Source organism: Hypomesus nipponensis, chromosome 23 (genome assembly GCF_054491055.1).
Source record: "Hypomesus nipponensis isolate SF chromosome 23, ASM5449105v1, whole genome shotgun sequence".
Taxonomy (NCBI): Eukaryota; Metazoa; Chordata; class Actinopteri; order Osmeriformes; family Osmeridae; genus Hypomesus; species Hypomesus nipponensis.
The window spans coordinates 21867380-21886332 of NC_140383.1; the positions used below are offsets into that span (position 1 = coordinate 21867380).

The 18953-nt window shown below is 38.9% G+C and overlaps 2 protein-coding genes across 4 annotated transcripts; both read right to left on the reverse strand.

The window, feature by feature from the left end:
- Nucleotides 1–2724: 2724 nt before the first annotated feature.
- Nucleotides 2725–14064, reverse strand: LOC146234883 (uncharacterized). 3 transcript variants are annotated; one of them, XM_084689614.1, is made up of 14 exons: nucleotides 14002–14064; nucleotides 13334–13466; nucleotides 12692–12769; nucleotides 12318–12431; nucleotides 12084–12191; nucleotides 11722–11835; nucleotides 11488–11595; nucleotides 11048–11348; nucleotides 10856–10883; nucleotides 10434–10697; nucleotides 9916–10200; nucleotides 8289–8561; nucleotides 8065–8161; nucleotides 2725–4630 (listed from the first exon to the last, which is right to left on the reverse strand). In XM_084689614.1, the coding sequence occupies exons 2-14, from the start codon at nucleotides 13384–13386 to the stop codon at nucleotides 3667–3669; spliced, it is 2787 nt and encodes a 928-aa protein (XP_084545740.1). In that variant the 5' UTR covers nucleotides 13387–13466; nucleotides 14002–14064; the 3' UTR covers nucleotides 2725–3666. The 3 variants fall into 3 exon arrangements, with proteins under 3 accessions (XP_084545740.1, XP_084545739.1, XP_084545741.1); XM_084689613.1 differs by lacking the exon at nucleotides 14002–14064 and adding an exon at nucleotides 13608–13970; XM_084689615.1 differs by lacking the exon at nucleotides 14002–14064 and having other exon boundaries at nucleotides 13259–13559.
- Nucleotides 14065–15641: 1577 nt separating this feature from the next.
- On the reverse strand, nucleotides 15642–16580 carry LOC146234884 (olfactory receptor 5AP2-like). Its single transcript, XM_084688590.1, has 2 exons — nucleotides 16013–16580; nucleotides 15642–15979 (listed from the first exon to the last, which is right to left on the reverse strand). Exons 1-2 carry the CDS (start codon nucleotides 16578–16580, stop codon nucleotides 15642–15644), a joined length of 906 nt encoding a protein of 301 aa, XP_084544716.1.
- Between the last annotated feature and the right edge of the window lie 2373 nt (nucleotides 16581–18953).

Below are 18953 nucleotides of genomic sequence, written 5' to 3' on the forward strand. Positions count from 1 at the left end.
TCCCCTCTCTCCCTGCCTTCCCCTCTCTCCCTGCCTTTCCTGTCACACTTCTCTTCAATAAACTGTCGAATAATGCATGAAATTTCAGTAGGTTGGGTGCACACACATTTCAGTATGTTAGGTGGTTCAGGGATGGTAAAGGGGAAGGGGGTCCATGGGATCGAGGCGGTTCTGGGGGGGTTGTGGTTGGGAGGGTTCTAGGGTGTGGGGTGGAGGGGTCTGTGTTGGTCCCGCTTATCAAAGTTGTAGGGGGGGGGGGGGGGGGATAGGTCTATGTTCAGAACAGGAGCAAAGTCAGGTTATTGTAGAACAGAGGGTCTGTGGTTGGCGATCCAGCTTGGATCAAAAGCTATGGAGAGCAATAGGGTGAGATCCTATGAATGTACGTGTGCAGTATATATCTTGGCTAACGAAAATAAACACACTATGAAAGTCTGATTCATAATCACAGTGGTACTGTAACTGGCTGTGTGTTTTTTTCCACTTTCAGTATTAAACAGTGCAAGGCCATAATCATAATATATATTGGGGGACCCCCCCCCCCCCAATATTCAAATCTGGTCAAAATGTCCCCCCCAATATATTGATATAAAATGATAAATGTGCTACGCTATGACAGGAAACCACGCACGCTGTCCGAAATTATCATAACAATTTTAATTTGTCCCCCCCAATGTTAACTCCATGGCTAAGGCCTTGAAACAGCGTCCATGACCATTATTCAATGATTATTTATTAGATACTGCCCCCTTGTGGCACATTTCTGAAGTGAGCCTTTCCTGTCATGCATTCCTCAGTTCAGACTGGCAATTTCTTGCCATTTTTAGAAGGCTGACTGAAGTTACCATAAGAGCAGGTTAATGTAATGCAACAAACATAAAGACAACAGCATCAGACCCCAGCTGGCAGCTCAGAGTAGGGGCTGCTCTTTATGAAGACTCACTCTCTCAATCAGATCTTTTGTCCTCATTCATGGAAACAAATGAATGCAGTTCTCCTGACCAGGCCACTGGCAACAACACAGAAGGAGACTGTGTGGGCTTTCCTCTGTAAACCCAAAGATTCCCAGACTCTCCTCAGAACTGATTACAGCTTGAAAGACTTTGAAATCTCATTAATGAATGCTGGTTCCCTGACTGCCTCGTTAATCTTCCCCCTGCAATGCAACAGTGTTAATGTGGGCCAACACCAATTAGACCAATCAGATTAATTCAGCCTAAACGCGTGACTCGACCAAAAACAGGCGCACAGCTGGGCTCTATGACTGCAGTTATATGTGATTTGCCCACATATTTCTGTCTTCAAGACGTGCATTGTTTCAATCTTGGGTGTAAAAAATCCATCTGCAAATAGCAGAGAGTGGGAATCTGTCGGTCTACTCTCACAAGGGGATCTCTGCTTAGGTTGGTGGGGGAAGAGAGACATGTTCAACACCAGCCAGGTTTAGACAGGGGGCCACACACACACAAACACACACACACACACTCACATGCATACCGTCAACAGCACCGTAGATTTACAGTGAACATGCTGTACTTGATACAGTATATACCAGGTCTATGGTACTACTTACATTCACAGTCACTATATTAAAGTATTTGAGCTCAAGTGTCAACCATGATTTATTGAGGCAAACTATTTGTTTAGTCAAGTCTTTGAGGCCAGAAGGTGAATAGTTTTGAGTGCCAGCACAGGTCTCTAGTCTCTCCAGGGTGCGTGATTTAGAGCAGCTGAGCAGGTCTGCTCGTGTCCCCTACTCACTGAGTTTGTTCAGAGTTCTCTATTGAGGTCAATGCCACCTCTCTAGTGCCATGTGTGGCGATTCTGAGTGTGAGACCATAAATGAGGGGGCTGAATAATGGCGGAAAGATAACCAGTTCCAAAGACAAGAAATTGTGGTGACTTGTAAGTCTAATGAGCCATATACAGCAACAAAATATAGACCACTGCACCTTTTTCTTTCCTTTTTTAAAGAGTTGAGAAGGACAATTTTGAGTGAAGAACAGAAGGCTCACTCAAAATTGTCCTTAGAAAAATAATACTTATAGAAGTGTGAGGATAGTAACAATATTGTTTTGTGACAGAACTTTGACACCTTCATTCATTCGGCAAAGCCGAATGTTTTCTCAAAAGCCTTGAATCTTTTTTAGTAGAAATGTGGGTTGTCATTTTAGGGCAAATAAAAATATGAGTTCATATTACATGAAGCTCCCAAAACTATTTTTTTGTCAAATGAATGCTAAAAGATTCAAATTTGCATTACCTGTGAAAGTCCCTATATCTCAGATCAAACCGAGACTAGGTCCTAAAATTCACAGTATACTCACTACATAAAAGCTAGACTACACCACTTTGTATACTGTACCATCATAACAGAAGGACTTGGATGCCTCCTTCTCCACATGGAAACCACTTCACAGATTCCTAAATCCTGCCTAAAGACTGAGGAGTCGGTGAACTCATGCATCAATTTAACGAGATAAATTTGACTAAGCTTCTAATAGTCGAGTACTTTAATGATTGCAATCATAGAAGAGACACTTGCTACCGAGTTTGTAGTTGTCTCTCATGAAGCAACAATGAACAGGCTTGTATACATTATATTATACATTATATACAGGCTTGTATACCCCTCAGAAGTTCTTCTGCAACAGCAGACTTACATGTTGTCATTTCAAAAAGTAACATTCCCAAAAGTCCCCATTGTCAAACAAAATCAAATAGTTTCCTATTCAAAAACTTTTAATACAGACTCAGGGTCCAGTTACAGTAAGACACAAGACAGTTCATTACATTGACAAAAAAATAACAATAATTCATACAGATCAGTGTGTAACAAAGACGCAACGGTAACAGATTTTCCACAGCTTGATTTGTAGTATATAGTACTGATCCTTACAGTCGATATGCCCACAATTTCATTTTCTGAATTGTTGAGTCAACAAATAAACGTATACATAAAATTGATTAAAACAGCATGCAAAGTATTGACTGCAGCCACTAACATTTCACTCGCACTATACCATTGCATCATTATAAGCTTCTTGAAGTCTCTGTAAGCTTGCTATCCTATAGTTTCACCACAAATGTGCTGTGTAGAGTGGTGTGCAAAATGCTTTCAACAAAGACCTTCACCCCATCTTTACATGCACTAAACTTGTGTGCAAGTATGTTATCCTCTGTATACATCATGGGATGTTGCCTTTCAATGTCCTCATCATCTGTCATCAAAATGTTTTCAATATATTTCACCTTCACTCGAACATTCAGATTATTTTCAATTTAAAAACAGAAATGCTTAGACATTTATCCTCTTTAGTTGTGCAAATCATAACAACACTCTTACTAGCATTATATATAATATTACGTTAAAAACAAAAAAGTTAACACTGATTAATATGCATACGTTAGTAAATGTTTTGATTTCAATAGCAATTAATATGAAAAAAGCTCCTTACGATGGTAATAATGCTCTTTTAATAGGCTATATATCCCTTGATATGTATGGATGTATGGTGAATAACAAAATAATAAACTCATGCAAATAATAAACTAATGCATTATTAATACATTTAAAATCATTATAAAATCTCCACAATAATACTGTTTCTGTTACAGACCGACCCGGCCCCACATTACATAAAGGACAAATGATCTGGGCCTGGTTTAAGGCATCTCCTTTGTAACTACTTTTGCATCTGTGTAAGTGAGGCCCTTGTAGGTTCCACTGATGTTAAACATCAGAACACTGTTATTGAGACAAGTAATTTCCACTGTGGCAGTGAAGGGGAGATCAACTGTAACTCTACCAATAGTGATGTCAACATGTACGGTCTTTCCTGCAGGAACATCAATCGGAAAAGACAGACACTCAGTATGGGATCTCTCTTCCTCTAAGCCATGCGGGCTTTCTGTCCCCACAGTGAAGCCATATCCAGCAGATACTTCTGCTACCTCTGGGATTCCTGCTTTCACCAAACAGTTAAAGTTTGTTTCAAACTTGTTAGTTACAGACCACAATGACTTTTTGGTGATCGTTTTAGACGTTTCAATTTTGTATTCTTGAGGGACAGAAAAGTTGTTTTTGTAGGTCACAGACTTAATTAGCTCAGTAGCCACCTGGGGTATTACATCTTGAAGTGTGGGGTAATAGACATCCGTCAATACGGTAGACTTGATGGTATTAATGAATTGGAAACCTAAGCAATCCATGTCTGAACCAGCCCTTCCAGAGACTCCAACGCAGATCCCGGAGCCGACATCAACAGGGTACTCAGTTTTCAGCTCCCAGTCTGTCATGTAAGCAAAGAACTCCCTTGAGCGATTTGTTTGGAACTTCATGGCACCCAAACGTGTTCCAGCACCATTTCCCCACAGTGAAAGCTTGGTAAAATGCTCTCCATCTTCAAACTGAAATTCAGAAAACCTTCCTGCAGGTTCTCCAAATTCTTGGCTTCGACCATCAGTAAGCCAAACTTTCACAGCTTTCACCTGCCAGCCTCCTACCCACACCCAGATCTTCTCCAGCATGGCTCCACTGTCGATACCATTGAAGTCAAAGGGAGAACCTCCTTGTCCACCAATCGTAAGCATCGGTGAAAGGTATGACATTTTTGCTGTTGATGCAAACCTAAAAAAAGAAATTGGATAGATTACTAAATATTAGGAAGTCAAATCAATATTTTATCCAAAAAGGACATCCAGCATTTTTCTCTACATGTTAAAATGGTTTCACCTGTGCCAAAAACTTGCCAATAAAAGCTCCAGCTATGCAAAATTTACTTTGGCATACACACTGAAGGCTTACATAAAGGGTTATTGGGTTTTCTGACAACCACATTTTGACAGATGTAAAGGTGGTTGACCTTGATACTTCTGTTTGTTGAAGGGTGCTGGGAAAACTTGGCCAGCTTTCCTATAATCTTTTTTTATTTTATTTTTAGCAATTTTTTGTGGCTTGCATTTCCAGCAGGCAGCACTTCACCAAATCCTAGGGTATGTCACAATTTATTTCATTTCATTCAATTTATTATATCTAAACAACATTTCTACAAAAAATACATCATCAAATAATGCAAGGAGTCCACAGACATGCGCAGTCTTTCAGATAACAAAAGCAGTCAAAGGCATAGGTTTTTAGGCCAATTTTAAAAAGTGCATTAAATTGTATCCGTTTGAATTTTCTGTGTGTTTAATGTGTCTAACTCATAACCACTAGTCTCCTCTCAAAATGTGAGCCGTCTAATCCTGTTGCTGGCTTGGGAATCTGCCTCGGCGTTTCTGTGTGCCGTAATTCACCCTGACTTCCCTGTGGCCGCAGTCACGCCTTTTGTTGCCTGCTATGAACTTCTATGAGAGACCATCTTATGTGAAGGATAATGAGAGGGTTTTCAACCCATTTGTTTCTGAACTCTACAAAATCTACACGGTATGGAGAAAAGCCTTTCCTCAAGTGAACACCAATTACATGAGTGTGACAGTTCGGACACTGCATCCAAAATGTAGCCTAGTGGAACCAATCCCAAGCCGGTGTGTCAGGTGGGACACTGAAATAGGGTGCACTACATGAGCAGGTGATATACCTTAATAGAAGGCACGAGTAATTGGGAGAGGGGAATGCAAGGCGGGCTGGTGTGTCACGGCCCGGGAGGGCTGTTAATGTACCTGATAAGTATGGACACTGAATACGTGGGGACAGCGCACGCAGGTGCAGTCAGTTGTAATTCGCCTTTGATATCGAGGGCTGCTGGTTGCTTTAGTCTCTCTCTTTAGCTATTATTTAGCTTGTGTGCCAGCGACATTTATGATCTATGTTAACTAAATTAACGTATTTTCCTACATATACCATAGCCTACCTCCTGTCTGAACCGTGTGAATAAAAACAAAGGTCACCTGCACATGTAACCGGGTATTACAAAAACTGAATGTGAATTTCTCCTGTAGTCACAGTAGCGTATCATGTTTGATGGTTAACAAGGGTAATGTATCAATTTGGGTGCTTAAAACATGGATGTGCCCAAATGTATTATAACTTAAAAGCATAAAAGGTTATTACTAACGTGTAATGAAATGATAGACTTCTCTTCATCTCTCTTATAACGAATCTCTGTATTCAGTACCGGTGTTGTATCACCCGATGCATGACTCTCTGGATTGGCACCCCCTCGCGGGAGCGCACGCGATTCAAAGAGTGAAGGATTTCGTCTTGATATCGCATCCAAAAGAAGGGGAGACAGAAGTCTGTTATCTGTGTAAATATCAGATGCTATTTTCAACACAAAATCCTTAAAATTCGTCATTCAAACGGTATAGTTACAAACGCGAACCAACATTCTTGCTCCACGACATCGCATTCTGAGGAAATATACCCCAGTATCCTTCACTCTTTGAATCGCGCGCGCTCCCGCAAGGGGGTGCCAATCCAGAGAGTCATGCATCGGGTGATACAACACCGGTCGTAGCATATTTGGCGCCAGCATGGAAAGTCCAGCATGGAAAGGATTGTCAATACTAAATAAAAAACACTTAAGTGTTAAAATGCGTACAATTTAATTAATATGAATCTACAGACACACATACACAGATTCCTGGAATTAGAAGTGATATTTGTGATTTCGATGCGGATAGTTTTTCCTATGGCTTTTGTACCTACATTTCTCAGATCACAATTACAATTCTCAAAACAACTTGTTTAACCTCAAAATAGTCATTAATGCATTAATAAAATAATTTACTCCTTCCTGTAAACAAATTGGCAATGCTACTATTGTCCGGTGTTTCATACATTATCAATTGCTTATGTCATGTTGATGAAAATGTATTTAGATTTTCTGTTGAATGGTCTTACCTCATCATTGTCATTCAATCCTTATTTTACACCAGAAAATACTTAGAGTAAGCTAAAATGGTAAATGGACTGCATTTATATAGCGCGTTTTTATAACTTAACGGCACCCAAACTGCTTTACAATTTTGCCTCTCACGCACCCATTCATACTCACACTCACACATACCGACGGCAGCTACTATGCCTATTGACGACATGTTTACGCATTTTAACTATCTTGTTCTTATCTACAACAATTTAACATGGAGGCCAGCTCCTTATCTCACTCGTGAAAGGATTTTCAAGTCAATTTTGGAAACAGACTTATTTTACAGTGACCCAAAAACCCTCTCAAGTCAACAATATTTATCAATCACAAGACCACAGTTACTGATATTTTGTCAACACAAAATATGTAACAGGGAACATATTTCTATAACTAACAGATTTAAATAACAGTTAGGTAAGGTGGAGTTTTTGGGTTGTTGGGTTTTTGTATTTTTCCTCTGTGTAGGAATATCACTAAAAAAAGAAAAAGGCATAAACAAGATGCACAGAGAGGTGTGCACACACAGAGAGCACACAGTCTACAGAGACTCATACCTGTGTCAATGACACACACACACTTGCAAACAGTTCAGTGGGCCCAGTTTTCCTGATGGGGTAGTGTTGAATATTTATTGGGAAAATAATTTAGTTAGACCCCAATATATCATTGACACCCTGGTCTGTGCCCTGTGAGTCTTTTTGCAGTTTTAGTTAGCTAGCAATCTCCCAGAAGCTACTGAAAAGCGACTTGTACTGTAGGTAAACGCACGCAGGGGTTTGACATTGTGACATTAGCAGTGTTTGTGACTGTGGCTAGCTAGTTAGCTACCACTATGACGTTACTGTCGTAAACACAACTCCAGTTTTGGGGTCCAACAGCATTATTACATTTGCAGATGACACCACAATGGCCTGAGCAGAGACAACAAGACCGTCTACACAGATGAGATCCAGCGCCTGGCTAAGTGGCACCAACAACGACAACAACTTGACACTCAACACCAAGAAGACCAACGAGATCATTGTGGACTTCAGACTAGCCTGGAGCTTTACACATCCCCATCCATATCAATGGAGAGGTAATGGAGCATGTCATCTTAAAATTCTATAGCTATAGGGTATACTATGGTAATATACCAAATGTTGCTGAATCGATAAAAATAAATAAAAAAAATATTCTGTGTAATTACTGATGTTGAATTCCTCTGGCTGGCGGCAGGGTGGGGGAGGTAGGGTGGGGGTGCTCTGTTCTTGCAGTGGGTCCACAATTTCCCATAGGCCACCCGTCTGGAGAAGGTAATAAAAGATCATGAACATTGTAATAAAATACAGTTTCAAGAGTCCCTTGACAAAATTTACGTGCAGACAATGTTCTGGTGACAAAAACTTTAATTGAAATGTACAAGTGTCTCACCAGTGATGATGGTTGTGGAGGCAGGTTTACTCAGTTGTCCTCCATGATCCAGCACAGTACAGACTCCAACAGTGTAGTGAGTACCAGCTAGCAGGTCTGTCAGTGTTGTGCAGCAGTCTCCTGTCTGTGTGGGCTGGGACTCTGTTCCTGGGCTGCTGTAGGTTATGAGGAAGTGATGTGGGATTGTCTCCATTCCTTCAGGCTTGGTCCAACGCAGGGTCACAGAGGAGGGCTGTAACTGCTCTGTGGTCAGGTCAGTTGGTGATGGAACTCCTTAAGTGAAAGGGGGGTATTTTAGAGATTTGATAGAAACATTTTGATTTGCAGTAAACACTTGTTGTTTAAGTTGTTGGTCTGAACATAAACACCTCTATTTTAGGCAGGGAGTCGTGGCAAAGGTAACTGACACATTCTCTTCTCTGCTACTTTTTTTACTGACTCCAAACATTAACGTGTCAAACTGATGGAATTCTACATTGCGTAAGGATATGGAATTCCACTTACTTCATGTAATTGAATGCATTACATATTGCTCAATAAAGACAATCACACACTTTATTACATTAAAGACACTCTACATTGATGATGCAGCTATGGGTACATTGTGAGGAAGCGGTTTAAGACAACATGGCGACATCCTTCTAAATTCTCATCAAGCAGAAACATCACAACCAAACCTTTAGCCTGTATATATTACTCCCACTATTGCCAACATCTGATTACTTACCTCTTCAACTGTCCAAAAATTGTAAACCTTCATCAACAACTACCTTTCGAACCCAGCAAAAAGCAACTGAGAAGACCAGTCTATCGAGACTGAGTACAAAACTACCACAATCAAGGTCAGTTTACTCGTCTATCAACAACAATCTCTCATTATTGGAATAATTACACGCAGACCTCACAGAACTGAAATCCAGTCTCAAATCCTCCCATTCACCAATCAAAATGCTTCTGGAAGAAAACATCTAAATGAAAGTTCAAACGTTCTCTGCCCAAATCAGTAACATTGCGAACGTAAACAAAGTAATGCAAGAGACAATATTGGATCACAGCATGTATGATGATGAAACACTTCTGTGCTTAAAGATCCTGATGTCAACACATTATTCACAAAGAGCAACAAATCAGAAAAACATCAGACTAACCAACTCAAACTAAAAAATGACAAATAAATTCAATTTCTAACGCTACACAAATTGGATTTCAGATACATGTTTATTCAGTGGATAGTAATACTGTACAGCTCACCAATGGCCCGAGTTGCTTTCAACGGATTATCATCACAGTTTCACATGGCACAGGGAATCAGAAAAGGATGCCCACTCTGTCTATCCCTTTTTGTCCTGTTCATTGAACCTGTTGCTGCTGCAATATGTCAAAACAACAACATCAAGGGAATCCAAACCCCTCCACACTCCTCACAAGAACAGCCTTAAGGCAGATGGCATACCGCTTTATCTGCAAGAATCATCAACATCTCTAGAAGACGCCATAAAGGTGTTTTAAAAAGAGGGATACAAAAATATGAAGAATTTAAAGAGTTTTTGTATACAGGAATACTGTACAGCACTGTAAAAGGTCAATCTTCTACACAGAGAGCAGTAGAATAATAAAGATGTCTTACTGGTGGAGATGGTTTGAGACAATGGTTCACTTTGCTGCCCATTTGTCAACACTGTTGAGACTTCAACAGTGTACTGAGTACAAGGCCGCAGGTCAGTCAGGGTTCTGGAGAAGTGGAGTGGACCTGTTGTGTGTTCAGTGTATAATGCCAGCGGTTCTGATCCAGGGCTCCTGTAGGTTATGAAGTAGCGATGAGAGAGCTGCAATCCTTCTGTTCTGCCCCATTCTACAGACAGAGACCTGTCCAGGCTCTCTGTTACTTCCAGGTAGCTGGGCTTTGGGACCGCTTTGAGAAAAATGACAACATTAAATAATTTTGAGATGATTATTCAAGTGGGATTTAATACTCCTTGCCAGGTTATATAGAGCACAATGTAATAAACACATTAAAAGTATGTATGTGTCCCGAGACTTTGTTTACTGTAGCTACTAGTAATCTGCCATTCTGTTCACAGTTGACTCCAGATTACGCATTATTCATGAATCTAGATGATTTTAGCAGTAATAAAATAATATTACCTGTTATTACAGTTTTTGAAATAGAACTGCTTTGGCTTCCTTCGGCTCCCATTGTTGCCACCTTGAAATCATAATGTTGACCAGGTTTAAGCCCAGTGATTTGTACTCTGTACATGTCTTTTATGATCAGGTTATTCTGTTCTCCATCACCCTCCCAGGTTACTATAAACTTCCTGGGTCCTTCCAGACCCTCAGGAGGTCCCCAGGTCAGAGTTACAGAGTCTGGCTTCACTGACAGGAAGCTGATCTCTCCAGGAGGAAACACTGATGAAGTGCAGAATGAAAAAGATGAATAAACTAACATGAACAAAAGCTTTCTTAAATCATGCAAAGGATAAAGGCTCAGTTTATCAAAGAAACTCTATTGCCAATAAAATAAAATATAAATAATCTAATTTTGGATATTCATAACACACACTTACGATTAACTGTATCTAGCCTTTGACGTTCCTGTTAATAAAGTACAGTTGTTTTATTAAGTAATTATATTTAAAACAAAAACATTTGTTCGATTTATGAACATAAATGTTGTTGTATGGTGTGTTATCAAATATCCATTACACATATTCAAAATTTCACAAGTTATAAATCACAGTATCAACTTAAGTGACTACCTTTCCTGCAGCTTGTTCAGCCTTTACAAAGACATCATGTCCTCCGTGCTGTGTTACAGAACACTGTCTGCAGATCAGCATGTTATCAGTCCAGCAGAACAACTCCAGAGGCTTGTGGTGATCCTGGCAGAGTCTCTGCTGTATGGCTGGGTCCACATCCACCAGACTGTGTTTCTGAAACCTTGCGTCAGTGTAGTGCCTCCTGACGTGCTTGTCACAGTAGGAGCAGCTGCAGGTGAGACAGGTCTTGACGGCTCTACGCTTCTTTTCATCATCAAAACAAGGATCACAAAGACCCTCTCTGGATCGAACGTTGAAAAAGCACACAAAGCAATCACATACACATGTGAAAGCCAGTAAATTGTTTTAGAGCAGCGTATTGATATTCAGTAATACTGCACTCCCTCATGAGTGACATTGCTTGAGTAGTATGATCTCACATTGTTGCTGAACCTCCAAGCCTGAAGCTGATGGGTATATCCATGGAGCGGTCACTCTTCATGGATACATGACTGGGGGTTGGTGAGCCGGCTCTGTCACTCTGAACCCTGTAGGGAATAGTCATATTTACAGTGACATAAATGAATGCATGAATTAATAGTAAGGTTAAATGAATTTTTAATTTCTATGTTGATGTAAAAATCTATAATATTGCCATAATTAAAACAACTTACTCCTTCTCATCTGGCATGTCGTGCTCTTTGCGATTCTTAAGGAAAGACATTGATTGTTCGCTCTTCATAGACAGATAACTGGGGGTTGACGATACTGGTCTCTCCTCGTTCACCCTACAACAATTCAGCAAAACTATTTCTGTCACAGCTGCTGCAGGTGAGACAGGTCTTCACGCCTATACGATTTTTTTCATCATCAAAACAAGGATCACAAAGACCCTCTCTGGATCGAACGTTGAAAAAGCACACAAAGCAATCACATACACATGTGAAAGCCAGTAAATTGTTTTAGAGCAGCGTATTGATATTCAGTAATACTGCACTCCCTCATGAGTGACATTGCTTGAGTAGTATGATCTCACATTGTTGCTGAACCTCCAAGCCTGAAGCTGATGGGTATATCCATGGAGCGGTCACTCTTCATGGATACATGACTGGGGGTTGGTGAGCCGGCTCTGTCACTCTGAACCCTGTAGGGAATAGTCATATTTACAGTGACATAAATGAATGCATGAATTAATAGTAAGGTTAAATGAATTTTTAATTTCTATGTTGATGTAAAAATCTATAATATTGCCATAATTAAAACAACTTACTCGTTCTCATCAGGCATGTCTTGGTCTTTGCGATTCTTAAGAACAGACATTGATTGTTCGCTCTTCATAGACAGATAACTGGGGGTTGGTGATACTGGTCTCTCCTCGTTCACCCTACAACAATTCAGCAAAACAATTAAAAAAAATAATAAATGCCTTGCTAATACATCCTAAAGGGGTGACGACAAAAAAAGCAACAAGAACTTTCAATAATCATGTCAACATTTGAAGACTGGGTAAAGTCAAATAGGCTAGAAAAACTGAGAAGATTTCATCTTAACACAAACCCTTAAGGGCTTACTACTACACAACAACATTAATATAAAGTAGTACAGTTGTACAACAAACTGTCTAGTACAGATCGTATACTTCACCTGTCTTTCATAAGTTGCTGTTCCTTATTTGAAGGCTCGTCGCTGGCTAATTGTGACTCTGCATCCTCAACAGACACACTATCATGTTTGAAGATAAAAAGTACACAAAGGTGACTCTTCAGAGGACCATTATCGCTCTGGTGACTTGGCATTGTAATGACAACATTACCAAATAATGAGAATCACAAGACACTAGCTCAGGTGCAAATGAGGTTCTATTTCAAAGTTGTTAACGTTCTGGGTTGATGGTACTGTAAACTCTATGAACGATCTCCCTTTTTGTGTAAATCTTTCGGCTGTAATCAAACATACGCCAAATAATGTACAGCTTGGTTTGGCTTTCTAGAATGTCATCAAATAAGGTGTATCACAGGATCTTAAAAACACATTGTGTGAGATATAAACTCTACACACAAACACATTTTCATCTGAACATTTTATTTATGTGACAAATTTACCATTTCATTAGTTTTACATAATTTTGAAGTAACCTAAAATCGTTCCGACACTCAAAATGTAATAAATGGATGTTGATTTGACTTGCTCCACAAATCGATGTCGTTATACCTTGACTGGTTTTTGGTCAGGTGACAGGCTGTATGTAATTGTCCCCTCCAGTAGCCTACATCCTCTCAGTCTCACCTCTTTAACTGAGAGATCACCTCCTCATGAGGAGGACCTGGAGCTTGCTCCATGCTGCTCTGGGAGGTTCTCCCCACTCCTGTACTGCTGGAAACTCCTTTCACCCTCAGACAACAGCACAACCTACATGGTCCTATATTGGAGATTATAATAAATAATACAAATATTATATTTCTTAAACTGGGTTATAAACTGCAACACAATTATTCCTATTCCCATTAACAGACGATGTCAAATTGTATAGGCACACTAAATGAATCTCATGTGTCACCACCTTGTTGTCCTACATAACAACACACTTCTTCCATCTTGGCCTGCATCGTCTCGAAAAGTATTTGGTTGATACAATAACGACCAGCAGGAGCAGGGTGTAAAGTGTTTCATCACAACCCTTCGCGACGTGCCATATGAACACACTTTACATTACACACAATTTACATTACATTTAACATATAACGAAACACGTATAGCACAATTCAACTTCGTAATTGTAACGCACTCTACGTTGAAGAAAAATCTAAGGGATCCGCTTTCGATAGGCCTAAAACACAACTTTTACATGCTTGATGAACGGAATCGTCCTTAATTCAAATTGCTTTATCTAAAGGTTTTCTTTGATTAGTTGGATTAGTATATTAAAATTAGGCTCAGTAAGTTTCTTTGCTTACGTTTCTAACAAACCTCGTCCTAGACGCACTGCTAGATCAAATGTAGTTTCACTTTCGTTTTTGCGCAGACAAATTCTCAGGAACGCCCCTAGTAGCCTACGTTAAAATAAGCATGGAAGCATTCCAAATCATTATACAATGTTATAAAATGAAAGAACGAAAATGCTGCTCATGGAATGTGTTCGTCCATTTAGTGTCAGTGTCACAGTAAAAAAAAAACGCAATATTTATTTTAGGCTATTTCAGTGTAACATTTTCCTTATTTAAAAGATAACTGCCACCAGAGATTTGTATTCAGAAATGTTTTTTCAAGTTTTTTTATTGTCAGGTGCACAGAACAACACAAGGTCAGGCACTGAAATTCTTAGGACAAGTCAACGCAAGCAACCTTGCATAACATAGCATATAAGTAGGCCTACTAAGAACATAGATGACATCTTAATGTATTTTTTTTTACAACCTATTGCATTTGTCTTAAGGAAAGGTAAAGTAAGCAGCATGTGTTGCGTTTATCTTTGGTGCGGCTTCTTTTCCGGGCCTGCTCAACGTTTGTCCTTAGACATGGATAACGATAAACCAAAACACTGGCAACAAGCTGGTGGGCAAACAGGCCTCAGTGATGACACTCACACCCACAAACAGGACCACATCTCCACAAGGATAGTGGAAATGTTTCATTAAGGAATGAATGACCTTCCTGTTCCCAGAGTGACTCATGTAGTCATATAGTCCGTACTATATGGACTAGGAATGATATGGACTAGGTAATGTGTGACTGACTTCAGTTCCACTAATGTCCTTAATGCAACTTACACTAATACTACCCTATTACACAAATACACATTTATATAATAATGTTTTAGATTGTTGAGAAAACAATTTAAGTATTCACTTCTAATTTTACTTCGGGTTATGAGCAACATAAGAAACATATTTCCAGGCCACTGTTTGCCTCTCACTTCTCAAGAAAGGTGTGCAAACAAATAGAATATTTTCATTTACAACAAAATCACAAGGGTAGAAAGGCTAGACACAAGCTGTCCTCCAGCATGTGTAATTGTAGTATCCAATCCTGCAGCCTCCCACTAGGTGGCAGGATAGGGTCAGGTTCGACTGTGACTTAATCACTAATGTGAACACAGAGCTTGATACAGATCTTTTTCCAGTAAACCACATACAATGGACCAAGTTAAAGGCAACAAACTGAGTAATTACATTTTTTTTTTTTTTTTTGCAAAGCAACATGAAAAACACCATGTAAAAGCTACAAATCATACCCCTACTTTTCTGCATTCATAGGAGGACTAAGTCTTATAGCATTCACATTGCAGGTAACTTGCAAAGCTTGATTCCAGAGCATTCACAATTGCGTTATATGCAGGATACTTCTATATTGTTGGGAAGATATCCTGACTGCTAAAACCCAATGTTTTATTCCAAGTGTCATGCTTTTCATGTGAGGCAAATAACATCTGAGGGTGAAAAGAATCCTTACAGACAATATATGGTAAACCCAATAGTCAGTGCCGTAATTTTTCTGTGTTTGCTCAGAATTAAGTGGACTACAGTATGATTCCCTTTTTTGTAATACAATTTGACCCTTTTTCTACCCCCTACGCAATTACAATAAACTTCCGTTGTCATTTCCTTTTCCGGAATGGATACAGTATTCTGTTACGGACTTGAGTGAGTGTGAGACCATAAATGAGGGGGTTGAATAATGGCGGAACAATAACCATGTCTATAGACATGAAGTTCTGAAGGCTTTGTGGAAAACTCGATGAGCCAAAGCGCATATACATAACATCAAATAAAACTGCAATTGTGATATTACATAACGCCAGTAAATGTGGAACACAGGTCCTCATGAACTTTCCTCTGCTGTCTAAGGACTTCAAACATGATCGGATTAACTGCAAATAAGAGCAAACAATGAAAATACCAAGAATAACATAAAACATTATTGTCACATTAGCAACTACATTGATCGGTGTGGATGATGTCACCCAACTGGTTGCAGCACAAGAGAGTTTAAGAATAAGCCAACCAGCACAGTAAAGTTTCTGTATGTGGGAGCCACACAATTTCAGCTGGAAAGTGAATATCATATAAGTAGACATAAGACCTAACGGAAAAAGCCAAGAGAAAGAGACTAACTGAGCGACCCTCTGCCTGGTCATAACAGAGTGATACTTCAGTGGTCTGCAGATTGCTAAATACCTGTCATAAGCCATCACTGCTAACAAAGAAATATCAATGCACACAAAAGAATACATTACAAAACCTTGAAAAATGCATCCTATGTAAGAGATACCATGATGATAAGACAATAGATCCACAAGGAATTTGGGATAGAAGCCTGCAGTACCAAACAGTCCATTGATGCACAAATTACATATAAAGATGTACATTGGCTCATGGAGGTTTTTATACATGATAATGGTTACAATTAGAGTAATATTTACTATATTAATAATACAGTAAAACAGTAAAGTGACACAGAACAATGTTACCTTGTATTCCAATATCTCATTTAACCCAGATAGAGTAAACTCTGTGACAGATGACCCATTTTCCATTCCAAGGAAAGACTAAACCAAACCTTTCATTTTCTCTGCTACATGTAAATTAAATGACGAGACTCATTACAAGCAACCTTACTTTAACATTACAGAACTTCCAAACAGGCTATAGTGAAATAACACAATAACTGTGCTGTTAATGTTAAGCCTGTACTTGGAAAGTCCAGCCCCTGCTCTCCCTCCTTGCTGACAGCCTGTTTATTTATAATCATATACACACATGAACATGTTGTTTTGGGATTCAAGGTGTCCAATCAGTGATCTGACCTGACATCATCTCCTAAACTCAGTGAGCTTGTAGCCTGAGGTAAAGAACTCTGTTGAATAGTTGATATTATAGATCAACATCAATGTGGACTATAGACAATATGGGATGAAAGAGTCGAATATGACACCGATGCTAAATAATCATGTATGTTACACATTTTCTACGCATGTAACTGCTGGACATATTGACTACTTCTGTATGTGACAACATGTTTAGATGTCCCTTTTTGAATACTTAAAAGTTACAGAAAGAAATAGAAGCACTTGTTTAATCCCTGGAACAGAAGAGCCAAGTGATTTATGTAGATTCAAGAATACATTGACCAGGGGTAAATCAAGGTTCTAGGTTGGGGGGGCTAAGCCCCTAGATAAAACCTATCATTTTTCCTGTGACCCAGCAAAACTAGGGGGGTCTGGGGGCATGTTCCCCCAGAAGACATTTGGAAAATATCATTTTAAATAGTGTCCTCTAGTGGGTTTTAGGAAGAGAAATAAACAAATTTAGATTTAAAACACAATTTCTTTATTTGTATTTATTTAACGTTTTGGGGGGACTGATGAAACTTTAGGGCTAAAATAGGGCTAGATACGCCCATGACCTTGACTCTGTCCTGTACAGAGCTGCCTCCTGATCAACACCCCAGTAGTTTGTCTTTTAAGCTTGTTCATAATACAATAAGTACACATTCATTTTGAACACATTTATTGTTTTCAGACACAATCTAGCAAAGGTCACACATTCATACTAAATATAGAGGCGTGCTAGCTATTATTGATAAACTGTCTGTCAACAATACAAAATGTTTTCGCTTTTGAATCTTGTTAACATAACGTTAGCTTTCTGGCTCATAGCTCAGCCAAAAAGTTCCATTACCCAAGCGGACTAGAACAATTTACGCTGGCTTTTTGGCTTGTGAAAAGCTTTAGATGTCTATTGCACGACACATGAAAATATAAATGAATGTTAGTACTTTTTTATTTCTTTGGCAAGTGATCATGGTATAAGAGGGATACTGCCCTTCGAGGTGTCCATTATCAAGAGATAATTAACTCAGAGAGGCAACCATTCTGTCCTCCTCCCTGTCCTTTCCTGATAATGAAAACCTTGTCGGGCATCATCCCTTACTTATATTTGTGGGATACTTTGCATCTGAAGTCTCAGGAACATCTAGCAAACAAGGAGAAATAAAAAGTCACAGTTTATCAAAAAGCACAAGAGTTGGAAAAAGACAAATCATCATGTAAAGAAAATATTGTTGGATTAAATCATGAAAATTCAGACCACTTAACGGTGTAAGTACAGGCAGAGGTGATTCTAGGTTTTAAAACTGGGAGTGCAAAGGGTTGTGAATATTGTTTTTTTGCATACAAATATTGTTTAAAATTAATACTAGGTCTTAAAATGTCAAATTAATCAGTAGAATACAACAAACCATGATAGAACATAAAACTCTTACATCACGTAAACATGTTTTAAATACATGTCATTGTTTTTTTTTACATTAACTAGAAAATGTAAATGTATTCATCCAAACAGCAGCAAATGCACCCCCTGCATCCGCTGTATAATTGCTTATCAGTACAGGTACAATTAATAACAAATATAAAGTAAGGCTATGAATTTGGGAATCTTAATGTTTCAGACTTGCATGGTTACATTAAAATACGACAGAAATAACACAATTATCTTTACCATCCAATATAGCTTCCTCTGTCACTTGTTTTCAACATAATTAAGGGAACAGACCTCCATGATGTAAGCACATTTCAACTCAAGCAAGGCTGTGTAATGAATCATGATAGAATAACATTCAACATTGTGGTCTTAAAATCTCTTTGTTTTCTTGTAAGAATATGTATAATCTTATAAGTGCTGACTTTACTTTATGTGGTAAGCAGTTCTTACCTGTGAGAAGTGTCCTGTTGTACGTGTATTTTTTGTATGTAAAGCAAAGCACATTTGAACATAAAAATAATGGATTTCATACAACAGTCAACCCCAACATCAATGCTACAACAAAAATGCAATGTTTATTCCATAACATACTTCCGAGTGTCAAATCAAGTTTCTTCATATTTACTGAACCTTATATTTTGATGCCA